The sequence below is a fragment of the Eimeria tenella genome, genomic scaffold (genome assembly GCF_000499545.2).
Source record: "Eimeria tenella Houghton genomic scaffold, Eth_scaff34, whole genome shotgun sequence".
Classification (NCBI taxonomy): domain Eukaryota; phylum Apicomplexa; class Conoidasida; order Eucoccidiorida; family Eimeriidae; genus Eimeria; species Eimeria tenella.
In genome coordinates, this window is record NW_013543186.1 from 45,441 (window position 1) to 59,036 (window position 13,596).

General features: G+C 48.2%; 2 protein-coding genes across 2 annotated transcripts; both read right to left on the reverse strand.

The window, feature by feature from the left end:
• Positions 1-272: 272 nt before the first annotated feature.
• On the reverse strand, positions 273-5,294 carry ETH_00018900 (uncharacterized protein; the record flags this gene model as incomplete). Its single annotated transcript, XM_013376364.1, has 10 exons — positions 273-371; positions 605-720; positions 1,287-1,453; positions 1,725-2,043; positions 2,600-2,834; positions 3,033-3,220; positions 3,382-3,595; positions 3,783-4,016; positions 4,371-4,711; positions 4,967-5,294. The coding sequence occupies 10 exons, from the start codon at positions 5,292-5,294 to the stop codon at positions 273-275; spliced, it is 2,241 nt and encodes a 746-aa protein (XP_013231818.1).
• Positions 5,295-6,874: 1,580 nt separating this feature from the next.
• ETH_00018905 (uncharacterized protein) lies at positions 6,875-8,386 on the reverse strand (the record flags this gene model as incomplete). The annotated part of the gene is made up of 2 exons (XM_013376365.1): positions 6,875-6,957; positions 7,417-8,386. The coding sequence occupies 2 exons, from the start codon at positions 8,384-8,386 to the stop codon at positions 6,875-6,877; spliced, it is 1,053 nt and encodes a 350-aa protein (XP_013231819.1).
• Between the last annotated feature and the right edge of the window lie 5,210 nt (positions 8,387-13,596).

The following is a 13,596-nucleotide window of genomic DNA, read 5'->3' on the forward strand; positions in this document are numbered from 1 at the left end:
CAACTTCAAAGCCTATCATACTTCTGAGGAACTCAAGACGGGCACTGACCTGAACTCAACCAGCATACACTAGGACTGATACCCCAACTGCATTTGCGACCTGAATTGAAGTATAGCTACGGAAAACCCAAGTCAGCTGACGAAAAGCAACGAAATAAAGCAGCAAGTCAGGTGTAGCGAGGCGGTTGCCCAAGTCCCTTCAGAGAGGAAAAAAATTGGAAGAGTAGACAACTAATTGCTTATTAGCTAAGCTGGGACAAGTGCCAGGAGCTTCAATTCAGTGTTCGCGACCTCTTCAGGTTTGCACGCAGGCCAGAAACTTCGCCTTCGTAGCTCCGGTCTTCCACTGCACGCATTTCTGGCCTCAGTGACTGCAGAGAGAAAGGAGATATAGAACACAACTCGCATACCGGCTGGTTAAGCCTATCATCGCCGATGGGTGCCAAAGAGCACCACATGGCAAACCGTTTAAGCGGAGCAGAAAGAAGTAGACCCGACAGAGGGAGCGCTAGAGGAAACGGTCTAAAGCGAAAGGGACAAAGTAAACCATATTAACAGGGAAAACGGAACGACAAGCACAAACAGGCAAGCGAGTGAGTCTCACTTTGAGCTTCTTCGTTTTCCGTTCGAACTTCATTCGGTTGTGGACGCGCGCATTTCCCTCATACTTTTTTCGCTTCCTCACGAGCCCTCTATTCGCCATTATTTCTTTCGTCACGTCTACATGGAATACAAATAAGCTAAAGGAATCGATACTAATGGTAAGAATAGTACAGATTTGTCCAGTAATGCTTTCAGTGGTTACACGATAGATAAACATGCTCACGTGCACGAGTGCACAGCTGGCGTATATTAAGATGTAGTGTCTCAAATATACACACGAATTCGCGTAAGCAAATGCACACGCTGATACACTGTATGCATGTATACATGCATTTGCGTATATAAATATAAACTTTTACTACATACGTGTGCAGTGAAATGTACACAGTTGTACGAAGACCCACAGTAGTACTGCACAAAAATATCAACAAAATGCGCATGAACAAGTTGTTGAAGTGAAACTTCGCGCCGAAGGTCAGTACGAACGACACACCCAAGCAAACAGGAACTTATCCATCCATGCATCAAACTGTCAAAGAATAACTACGGCTGAATGAAGACGGAAATAGCAGTATGCTACGCACCTAGAAACACAAACGGAAGAGCAGGAGAGGAAACCATTTGAGTATTGAATTGGTACGCATACACTAAGTGAAACAGTACAACGTTTACAGCCTACTCACGCCTTCTTCCTTCAAATTCCGGTTCACTTTCTGGTAGGAACTGCTCCGCCTTTTCTTTCATCTGTTGCTTCTTCTTTTCCTTTCGCACTTTTGTCTCCTCAACTAAACGCGCAAACTCTTCGTCTTCACTTTCTTCCGACCCTGCTGTCGTTTTTTTTGGAGCTGACCTGAATCGATATAAATCACCTTCCGTGTTGTGTTCAGGGCACTACGCTAACCAGTGCATTTGACGTTAAATGTTGCACGGAGATTTGCTATAAATACACCGTACATGCCTACATACAAATACTTAGTACGCTGAGGCATTAGAGTAGACTCCGTTCTGTGCTTCACTATAAACTTTGGCGGAAACTAGCCCAGCGACAGCACTGTGTGAGTTTGAACACTTTGCAAATGAGCAAACACCTCATCTCCTGGGAATGAAGCCCGTTCCCTCACTTGTCCATTTCCTTATGGTTCTTCCTGTTCAAATGTTGAAGATTTTGTTGTCTGGCGATGACGAGTTTCTCTGCAAACGCCTTGTTCAGTTTCTTGTTTTCTTCTGCTGCTTGTTTTGCTGCATTCAAATAGTGACTTAACATGCCCCTCCCTCGGGTTTTCTCCTTCCCTTTCCCTCTACTTTGCAAGTCAAAGGGTCCATCGTCGTCCTCGCCAACACCCCCCAACTCCTCTTCACAAAAAATTGATAAATCCTCTAAGGTAGAGCCAACAGAAAGAGCCGCGCGGCGCTCAAAAAGCGCGCGCTGAGCGGCTTGGACTGTGCACAAACCACCGCAAAAAGAATGCAATTATATTTATAAAACACAAACCTCAAAATAAAAACAATACCTACAGCTTGAAGCTAAAGGGCGTTGCCTCTCTAATCTTCTCGGCTTAATAGATACTTAAGTAGGCTCTGAACCGTGGCGCAATTTGCAGCATGATGAGCGACGACAACGAGTGAAACCGTAGTTCTATTCAAAAGCGCTACAGACAACTACTTGTAAGCGTCTCTTTGTAGCTGTATACGAGCACCATCTGAAGTTACATGGGCATATATAAGCAAGCATCCACACCTTTAATGCACAACCAGTGGACGTTTGTGTCAACCGTGCGCTCTTCGCGATCAACTTCAATAGGCAAACTTCGCTTTTCATTTCAAATTGAGGTAATATTGATATATCACTCTGTGCACTTCAGGGCAGCTGCGCCCCCATACCCAACCACAAAGCCTCCCCACCCTTCAACAGGAATAGTGAGTACAGTTGAACAGAGAAATATCCGCCATTAATCCTAAACATACTCCATGTAGACCCATACATGCGCAAATTTACCTTTCCTTTCCTTTTTTGACAAAGACCTTCTCATCAGCTGCATGTCTTCATCGTCTCCTACTAGCCCCGCCTCCCTGGCTGCCTCTTTGTGGGCCTTAGCCGCCAACCACCTTTCTATTCCTACTTCCTCAGGAGCATCCCCAGTCATTTCCTTCACTGCCCGCACCATTTCGCTCTTCTTTAGTCGGGCTGCAGCGCGTTGTAACTCGCGAGCGGCACGTCTGGATGCTGAGGCCTGAACACAGGAGAATAAGACGGGAAATGTAAGAACCTGGATGACCCATGCAAAGTCAAGCAAAATAAGCAGAAAGACGTGCGATCTTGTATGCCCTTGGCTGTAACTCCAACGGAAAATGGGATGGAGAAAAAGGAGAACCAGAAGGCAGATAGTCCAGCCCCAGGGTTTACAGTTTCTGATCGAAAGCTTCCGTACATTATCTGCAATGTGTTCCATCTCAATCATCTGTGGCGACAGTTTGGTCTCGTCTCCCTCTACATCTGAGGCTTCACTCCCACTTGCACTTTCATCTCCATTGTCATCTCCACTCTCATCCCCATCAGATTCACCAACTGCAGCAAAAGCTTCCGGTCGTGCGCGAGGCGCCGCTGAACCATGTGACCCTAAACAGAATAAACCACACCTATGCATTGTTTCTATCCAGGTACAGGAGTGATAACAGCTGATTTGCGCAGTGGCATAAATGCACCTGCACGCTACAATGACTTAAACACGCAATTACATAACGCAGAACACAGAAGGGACAAGAAACAGCGCCGCGTACCTTCCCTTGCGCTAGACAGCAGCCGCTGCAATTGCGGCTTCAGTGCTGCTTCAATCGGCCGCAATTTCTGCAGCAGTAGCTTCGTCTCTATTAGGCGCTCAAGGACGGGATGAGTGGCAATAGGCACCCCATGCGCCTTCAACAAAATGTAATAGGCAAGGTATGTCAAGTAAGATAGCAACAGCTGGTTCTTGGCGTCCAAGAGAGACACGCCCTGACATATGATGCCGAAAGCAAAAATTAAAAATCTCACATTCAAAAGGTGCACAGGCGAGATGATAAAAATTTCAAAAACAGAAGAATACAAATAACAAGAAAAGTGGTAGTAACAGCCGAAAAATTGACCTTGCAGTGCCGGGGTCGTGAGTTTGTGAGTTCCGCGTACACCTAAAATGACGCACCTCTTGGGTTAAGAACCTTTTGGCCTTAGCGAGAGTGATTAACGGTTCGACTTTTTGATTTATTTCCTTTAGTGAGTCCCGCAGCTCCTGTAGCAGCCCCTCCAGCTCGGGGTGGGCCGTATTCACTATCTCCTTTAATTCATCTTCACTCAAGCCTGCTGCTGCCGCCTGCGGTTTCTGCTGCTGCTGCTGCTCCGTAGAAACCGCAAATCCATCCAGAATTGCACCCACTTCCTGAACTCAAAGCGGTCGGGGGGGAAAACGGGGAAATGTAACGACGCTATGCAGCTGTTCACAAACCTTAAATTCAATGAGAAGCATGAGATATGCATGCAGTGATCCACCCAAAGTATTTTAAGGTGTCAATACGACCACTCCCACTATATGACTAGATCGTTGCTCTATAAAACTTGCAAGTACTTGTCCATTAGTTCCCTATCAGGCCTGGACATTCCCTTTTCTGACTGGACTCTAGCTTTCGGAATGAAACGGGTTTCATGGCCTTAGCCATGAACTGCACTTCACTTGTTCGACTTTTTGATGATTTTCTGTCAAACAGTGAATCCTCGCACGGGGCCAACGGCTTACCGCATCAAGCCTCGCCTGCCACAGCATTTCCTGTTCAGTTCCCTCTGCCGCCTTTTTGTCGGCCCCCTTCTGCTGCTGCGGCAGCGACTTGCCCTGCATGTCGAGCAGCTTTTTCAACGCTTCAATGGACCTGGGATCGGCTCCGAAGTGCTCCTCTCTGACCCCCTCCATCTCCTCCACCTCCGTGACCCGCACCGCCTCAGCCGCTCTCTCCTGCAGCTCCTCTTCGTCTTCGCTGCTTTCCTCGTCGCTCCCTTCGTCGTAGAAGTCTTTGGCTTTCCGGCCCCAGGCCGTGCGGGTTTCCTCATCGGAGCTGGGGGCGGAGTTGGCGGCGGCATCATCTGGCAGCAGCAACACACGCGAAAAAGCACTAGTGCAGGTCTTAGGCAAATGTTTGCAGAGGTACTTAACACTGCAGATGTTCATTTATTTAAACAAAAGTGCCACTAGATACCCCCAGCAGCACCACAGCGGCCTATGAACAAAGGGGGAAGCGGGAGTTGGTAGTTGGCTGTACCTAAACTCGAGTCTGACTGGCGTAGGCAGCAGTGGATGCATGCACACGGAAGAAAGCAAATAAGAACTGCTTTGTTCACCTGAAGCGTCAACATCATCTTGGTCATCGTCGTCACTACCCTCTTCCGACTCTGGCGATCCCCCCTCCGTGCTTTCCTCCTCATCCTCGTCACTGGCAGTGTCCTCGGCATCCTCAAAGCCCATCTGTTGCATCATTGTGGTCTCGTCTTCGCTGTCTTGTTCACCTTTTCTCCCTCCGCTCAGAGGCAAGAAGTCCTCAGAGCTGTCGGACATATATTCTGCATTCGCTGAGGCAGCTGCACCGCCACGGGAAGCACCTCGGGAAGCCGCTGTGCTGCGGGACGAAGCAGCAGGCCTGCGACCCGCCCCCCGTTTCCCCCTGGCCATTGAATAGCAGTTGGAACGAAGGCGGTGTGGGCACTATTGGCGCTGTCGCCACTATCGATATGCGCAGAGGCAGAAAGAGGTCTATTTCAGGAGGGATGGGGGCCACTGGATATGAATATCGCACGAAATAGGATTTAGACAGGCTATACCGATTGCGTAGGTAGGACTGGCGAGCTTCTGAGTGGGACAAACTGGTGACAGGTCCCCAGTGTATCGACGACTGCAATTCTAGCTCAAAAGAGTCGTCTGCTCCACTCCGACGTCTGGGAACCCTCAAATATTCAAGTAATCAGCTCCGTAGCACTCCAGAGGATCCCTTACAATTTGTTTTGAACAGAAGAGTTGCCGTAACACAGAACATCGGTGAATGCAGACGTTTGCGGGGCTGCGTTCATACGGAGCCGCGCAAGTTCAACCTTCGCTGTAGACGTCTTCGGTCCCTTACTGAGAAAATGGGGTCAAAGATACTCGAATGATAAATTATTGGTTTGATATTTCAATGAAACTAATGTTCTTTGGTTAGGTTGCGAAGTTTCTGTGTTGCATGCAGCATAACTCATACGCAGCCCCACTTGCCGCAGCTCTCGCATGGTATGAAATTGCACCGACTGATAAATTAGAAAAATAACTAAATCCACGAACAATTTAAACAGAAAATTGCCAATTTAACTACTTTCGCAAAATAACGAGTGATCTGTGGTCAGACCGCAGCACACCGCAAATTCAAACGGAGTATATGACATTGATGCATGCTACAGAGGACATTTTCTCGATTGAGTACAATATCCCGAGGGCCTTTTGCTTGACTGATAGAAGTTGCAGCTGCGAACCCTAACAACACAATAGTGGTGCTGCATCTATGGCTTCCTGACATTAGGGCCACCTCAACACCGCAAGCAAGCGTTGCTGGAAGTCTCGAAAATATTCGAGAGCTATCGCGATATTAATAAATTCAATTTATGTCTTCGCTCTTAGCTAGTCCATAAGGACTATGTTCCAAAGAAAGGGGCTCGGGAAGAAGGTGTTTTGCTAGCTTTGCCAAGCTCTACAGGAACAATGTCAGCGGGCAGTTCTGCAAGTTTTAGGAACAAGCAGGAGAATCCCCATACACTTGGCCTTTCAAGAGTTCATGAAACTCTGTACTGTCCGTGCGACCGCTCAACTAAAAAGTGCCACATTGAGGAGCATCGTCCCCACTACGTCACCTGGTTTCAGTTGTCGTCACCATAGCTCAGTTTGCTTGACAGCATTACTGCGTGGAGGGGGCCCTAAACCACATGCCCGCTCGTAGGTCTACCGTGGCTCCTAAGCCTCATTTCACTTCGCTGGTAGTTTGCTCCCCTTAACAGTCCAGTTCCTGTCACCTACAAATACGCTTCCAGTCGTCCCAAGTGTAGGGCTTCTCTGCATTAATTGGAAGATGCACTTAAGTGACAGTGCACAGCATTAGGCTGCGAGTATTTCAAGTCATTTGAGAGACTAACAGATCAGCACACCCTTTCAAACTATGGGGTCGCGTACGTAGGTTTCCTGAGCGCTCAAGCTAAATTAGGGCTACAGGCTAGGCCTTCCAAGGTGACTTACCAGCCGTTGCCAGCTTGGCTCTCCTTGCAGTTGACAGAAAATGATCGGCACGATGCAGTTTCGATTGTTTGAGTAGTTTCTGGGGTGCGCAGTGCACCCATGAGTAATCTAAAGAAACTGATAGGCAACATATACGGTGCACAAAATTGAGCGCTGCTAAAAGCAAATAAGCGCCGATCTCACTCTAACTCCAGCCTAACTCGCTCCCCTAATTAGTTAGGCCGCACATAAAAAGAATGATCGCCTCATTTCGTTTGTGGGCTTTTCCTGGAAAATTTCAGGAATTACAACTGCTCCCGCCGCTGGTCTTGCACCTGCTACTCCTGCAAGTGCAGTCTTTCACGGTAGTGCCAGCGTTTCGACCTTACCGGGTAATTTCGACATTGTGCAACAAAACAAATATGCACTGATACGGAGGTTTGAATATAGTTGTTCTTTCAAAAAGTAGTGAATATAATGATTAGCCAGGGAACCACATTCTTTTTAATGTGACTATCAGTGGCAGCCAGCTGCCCAGCCTTGAGTAAAAATGTCTGACCTTCATAAGCCCTGTTCTCCTCAGCCTTGCTGTGGGGGCTCGGGTCGCTCTGCAGCATCACAGTGCCAACAGTAGCACTGAGGTACTCACTTGATGCTGCTCTGCTGCGGACGGCCAGCAACAACTTGACAAGCGCTGCTTTGAGTTCGGGATCGGATCCCAGCTTGCCTTTCAGCACCTCTACCTCCCACAGCTCGGCTGCTCTAGACTGTTTTCTCCTCGCGTCGATGTTCGCTTTTATTTTTGCAGCTATGTCTTCGCTGTGATTATCCGACTGACTGGCCCTCGCATTGTCTACAGCCAGCTTGGTCTCCACCGCTGCGTTTTCAAGACACGCCAAGTCCATCGCAAGCATCAGCCGCATAGTCTCCACTTTACTGTCTGTATCTTCAAACTCATCCGGCTGACACTCCAGCACTAAGTCCACTGAACGCAGCAGCGCTTCCTTTGCTGGTCCCCATTCGGGGCCCTGTAGGGTTCGCAGCAGCCCGTTGTCCTCTGTGAGGCTGAGAGACAGGAAGGTGCGGTGGAGGTTCCGTGTCATAGGCAGTTTCTCTTGCTTCAACTCTGCATCTCCTCCAGCACCGTAAGCTGCTGATGCACTGTATGAGGGGCTTGAGGGGACTCGGACATCCGGTTCGTGAGCGGGCAAAGTGTTTTGCTGTTGCTTCTGCTGCTTTTCCTCGCTTCTATTAAGGCTAGCCACAGATATGGATAATGCCAAGGACAAAAGCAGAAAACCAGCAATCCACGCCCTCATTGTAGGCTCCGAGACACTCTTGTTGAGTCCCCGCGAACCAGCTGTCGATTTCCTGTGCCTCATCCGAAATTCCCGCCGCGACAGTCGCAGTTCTGGCATCTGAGGATTCTCCTCTTCATCCTGACCATCCAAGAGGAAATAATTGTTGCCACTGCCAGTGTATGACCTGAAGTCAGTTTCGGCGTAAACGGAGCGACGGTCTCGGTCCATTATTGCATGGGAGAATACCCTAGCGGTCACCGCAGTGGTGAAATGCTTATCGAATGGCGGCTGCGCTTCTTCAAGCTCTTCTCCACTGTGCTGCTGTTGGACACTGATGCAGGCAAACACGAGCTAGAAACGGCACCGCATGCGGGGGAGGCACGTAACGTCGTGTACAGTCTCAGCTACCTCGAAGCAAGAATCATGACAGTTTTCCGATGCGAATTGTGTGTCCAAAGGTGGGCTTTTCCCATCTAAAAGCCTCTCAATGCGATGTGAATGCTCTCTATCAACCCGTCGCAAGGCTCTTGCTCCATCGCGCCCCATTAAAGGCCAATGTAGGCACTTAACAGGAGATCGAGATCATCGGATCAAATAAATGGTCCAAATTTGATTGCATACATTCTAAAGGCAACTTATTATTTCTATGCCTGTGCTCGCTCAGCCCGCTCACGGCCGACACAATGACGATCCACTGGTAGCTCTTGCGGGAGATGATAGAAGAGATCCGCTGCAGCTTGAGTGGGGGATTTTCGTAGCTGAGCACCCACGTTTCACTATAATTCTTATTTGTGATATTATATTCCACGAAGTCGCGGTATGACTGTAATCGGTGGCGACGAAAGCATAGATCGTGTTGTGGTGATGGTCCAGTGCAATCTCAGAGGGGATTCACTTCGCAGCACTACAGTGACGCGAAAGAACAATTCCGAAGGTATTTACATTCATTGCTATAAATACCATGCAAATTCGAATCTCCAGTTAAACAAACCGGGGTCTTGCAGCAGACTACACGTTGCGTGCTCTGCAGCACTGCCAGGTTTAAGGTATCGCAGATGCGACCAGCCATGCCACGCAGAACGAGACGGACGAAAAACCTCCTTGAAAGCGCAAGACAGAAGGGAAAATATCAGTGAATGTTTCTTATGGATTCAGCCGGTGACTTAGCGGTTAGTAGGCATGCTTGTACCTACGTAGCCAGTTAGGAGTCATGTAGGAAATATTTGGCCTGGTCCACTGGAGGGGCAGGGCCAATATATAGCAGATAGTAATTGTGAGTGCAATACACCTTAAAATACCATTAATATTTAGTATCGATAAGCCACTGACACTCCGCTGAGCCTCTGCTTTTCACCGGAGGCTCAGCGGAGTGCACCTGGCTTATGGGGACTGAGCTCCGTCAGTGGAGGCTCAGAGGAGTGCCAGTGGCTAACAGATACTAAATATGAATGCTATTTTAAAGTGCATCAGCTCAGCTTGTCTGAGTTGCTATCCCTGTACTCACGCGGTACTGCGAATAAAAGAGCCACCACTGTGGCGATACAAGTCTTTAATACAAAGGCGAAAATGAAAGTATTCACAAGGCCCTGGACACCACCATACTTGCCGCAGGTGCAGGTTGGAAAGAAGCTACTCCTAGTTCCATGGAGAACGTTAGCTGTGGGACTTTGAGCTACAAAACAAATGGGTTAGTTACTTTATCACACAAGTCTAGACGTGGTCTCTCGTATGCAACGGTGCACGGGTCTACGAGTCCAGAGGCTTCGGTAGACTATTTTGCTCACGAATTAACAGAGAAAAATACCTTTTATGACTAGCTTGACTTGACTTGAAACCGTTTAGTTGGCACTGTGGTGGGTAGATTAGCCATTTTTTATTCTTAAGTGTGTGGTGAGCAAGGGAGCTATTGGTTAGTTAATACTGGTTCATAAAGTAAGCCATTTTGAGCCTCGAGTGATCTTTTTGTGCTGTGAAGACGAGGCCTGTAACCCGATGTCAACAGGGCTATGCCGCGGTGCACTAAGGTAACTGACCCCTGGCATGACGAGAAGGGCCAAATTACTCAAGACAACAAGGAATTCCGTCTTTACGGTTGAGCCGCCCCGAATAGACGCCTCCGCTGCGAGTACCTCCTTCGTTCAAGTGTCATCGCACAAAGACACTAACAGAAGGACTTAGGGGGCATGTTCAGCTGAAAGTAGCTCCAGGACAATGGACCATAGGGGCAGTTTCTGAGAATAAGGTACACAAAAGGCACAAAAGGAATCGAACGGTGCTAGCTTATATCGTCTTTGGGAATGAAATGAGCCATTGTGCTGAGAGAATTCACGGGCACAAAAATGGAGCCATGATCCGGGATGATGAGAAGCAGGTCATATACTAAATCTTGACTGGCGTTGTTGTAATAACGTGAGGGAATGGCCAGCGCCAGCGGCTGAAGGGATCTTTCTGGTTGATGTTTTTGGGAAGGCGACAGTAGACGCCGGATTTTCAGTATACTGTAGTATAAGTACGCATGCCGGGCCAGCAGAATTTTTGCGAACAACTATGATGGTCTCTGTCTGGCCAGAATAGCCAGCTGTCGCAGGATCATGGTGCTTGTGGAGCACCTGCGTAAGGATTTTAGGTAGGAGCGGCACACGCTGTGAGTGCAGATCCGCACATAAGACATGTAGAAAAAGAAAGAGGCGGCGGGTGCGCGACGTACTGGTTTCTTCTTCTACTTTGTAAGCTGCAGCAATGCACCGCTCGAAGAAGATCCGATAGTGCTCATAAGCCAAGACCTATGCGTGTGAAGAAAATGGGGCCTCTCCTTTTGTAGCGAGCGTTGAAAATGGCGCTGCAAAAATTTGTAACGCTAGTGACGAAGAAGTTGCACCATGAAAAGCGACTGTGGAAGAGATAAGGAACGAGGGGTGCTGCGTGTGGGCTCTCGCTCGTGGAAGCAGTTAAACGTGGTTGCAAGCTGCCGGGCTTTCGGAGTTCACGGATACGTTTGCCTGCAATCGCTGCGTAGTGTGCTTGTTTCCTGAGACTGTTGTAAGCCAGTTTTCTGTGGAACTACATCAGCCGCCTAGTTATGTATCTTGCAAGTGATGTGGTTGTGAGCTCTTTAAATGAAACATTCTAGAAATACGACCATGTAAAGGCTTCGACAAACTGAGCTCCTGCAAGTGAGTGAGAATCGAATAATCGTTATGCGCCGTAATCCTAGCGGCACGCAGTAAGAGACCATTGTTGTCCTGGACGATGAATACGGCAAAATGCTCTCGGTAGTGCATTGATTATTTTGACGAAGCCAGGTGCCACCCGTTTTCCATAGGCTGATGCGTCAGTATAACTCGAAGGTGTTTGGGATTTCGACAAATTGTAGGGTCCTGCAATCGAGTAAACGCTGCTTACAGCATCATACAGCGTGTGCATGGAGTTCTTTCAAGTGGAAAGGGATGCCGTTGAGTGGCTCCAGCTCCAGACTGTGGGCCTCGCTGCAGAACACACCATACCATCTCCTTTGAGCATTGGGTCTCTTTGTTTGCATGCTTCTCACTTCCATTTTACTACCCCAGTGTTCTTATTCTGCATTTTGTGACCCTGAAGACCATCTATCGGCTACACTGTAGTTGCGCGCATTCTAGGCACTGCACAGGGTGCACTACTGCAGTACCACGACAGTATGGGGGGAAGGGAACGCGTGACGACACCAATGAGATAACACAAGGAGATTCGGAGGATCCGCCGTGCTCGCAGGCGTCAAGTTTCACGTGTTTTGGGATTAGATGCAGTGTACGCGCTACTTAACTGCCGCTGTTAAGCACTGCTCGACGTATCAAAAGGAATAGAGCACTTAGCTCACCGCCCAAGCACTCCAATGCAGGAGACAGTTCCAGATTCTCGGGGATGCCACCACGCCAGCAATGCCTAGGAGTCTTCAAGTATGTGTACTGCTATAAGTCCGTTCGCATATATACAACCTTCTTCATTCGCCTCTGTGTACCTGGAACAAGAAGCCGGCGAGACAATAGCCCTAAACCAATTCCTACTTTGGACATAGTCTCGACACCGTAACCGCAAGTAAAATTTACAATAACGATACATTGGGATATACGGATTTACTCAGCTGAGATTTTGGCATTTTTCGTCACGCATCAGCACAAAACGAACAATTAGGGCACATACGCAACTGCGAAGCAGCTGCTATGCGTAGAGAGAGAACAGGAGACGGAGTGTATTCTCGAATATTTTTGCTGTAGACCATGCACTCTTTGAAGTGAAAACTGAATTCCCCATCACAAATGACGCCCTGTACTAAAGCTCTTCAGAACAGCACGAAGTGCTAGAGCACCGATGAATTACGGCAACTTGAGTTGCTTTATGACTTACATTCTTTTAATGCAGGTGAACACGCAGGGACATCTTGAAGGCTATGCCAAACTGTCAACATTTGAACCATGGATTGAGATTTGCTTGCGCAACTCAGCTGGAAATGCTCTTTTTGCGCCGATCTCCTACGGGAGGACTAGGAGATTTCAAGGGTTGCACAGAGTAGCTTTACATTGTGCCTCATTTTGAGCACTAAAAGAAGTGAAGGCTTTTCGACACTACGCGAGAAGCCTTATCGAGTCTTGGCCTGGAGAGGCCACATGCCAAGAGCATAGACCGATATGAAAAGTTTTCTGCCTTCGCTTTTCCTGTCCCCCTCTCTTAACACATTGCTTCTAACACGCAGTATTGTTATAAAACCACGGTTTGAGCGGAAACTCAGGAAAATATAATCATTTTCGTCCGGTGCGGGGAGACTAGTCAGACCTGTTGCCAGCTGTGAAGGTCCAGCCAGAAACCTCACAACGAAGCAGTGCCGCCTCAACTCAGTTTCTGTATGTATTTGCCACTTGAAACTGCTTTTTTTCAAGAAACCATCGGAAAAAAGCTTTAAGCTACTACGTTCTTGAGCAAGGGAGCTGCACCACCCACCAGCACCTTGTGATAAGCGTCACTGTCTGACTCCAACACGGTTTCTACTGCCTGCAGAAATGATAGTCGAGTGCAATAGTGGATTCTTGGCTGAGAGGGGCTTTGGCTCTGTATTGCCTGCGGAAGTGGCAGTACAATGCGGGTTGTGGTGCTGACTGGGAAGGTTTGGTCAGGGTCTCCTAAATGAATAGTTCTAGGTTTCTGTCAAATGTTCTTAGACGCAGGAGACTACCAACGCTTTAGTTCTACCTGGAACTTGACAGAAGCAGTGGTTTGTGCTGCACCAGTACCCACAGGTAATATTTATTCGCCCAACGAATGGTATGTCAAAGATACACCAGATACGTAGCTCAGACGATACACGCAGCAATATTACTGGGATCCTGCGGACCACCACGTTTCGCGCATTGCAGAAGAGTTTCACGCCCGCAATACCACGTTACGAGGATTAATGCACCAGTAAACTC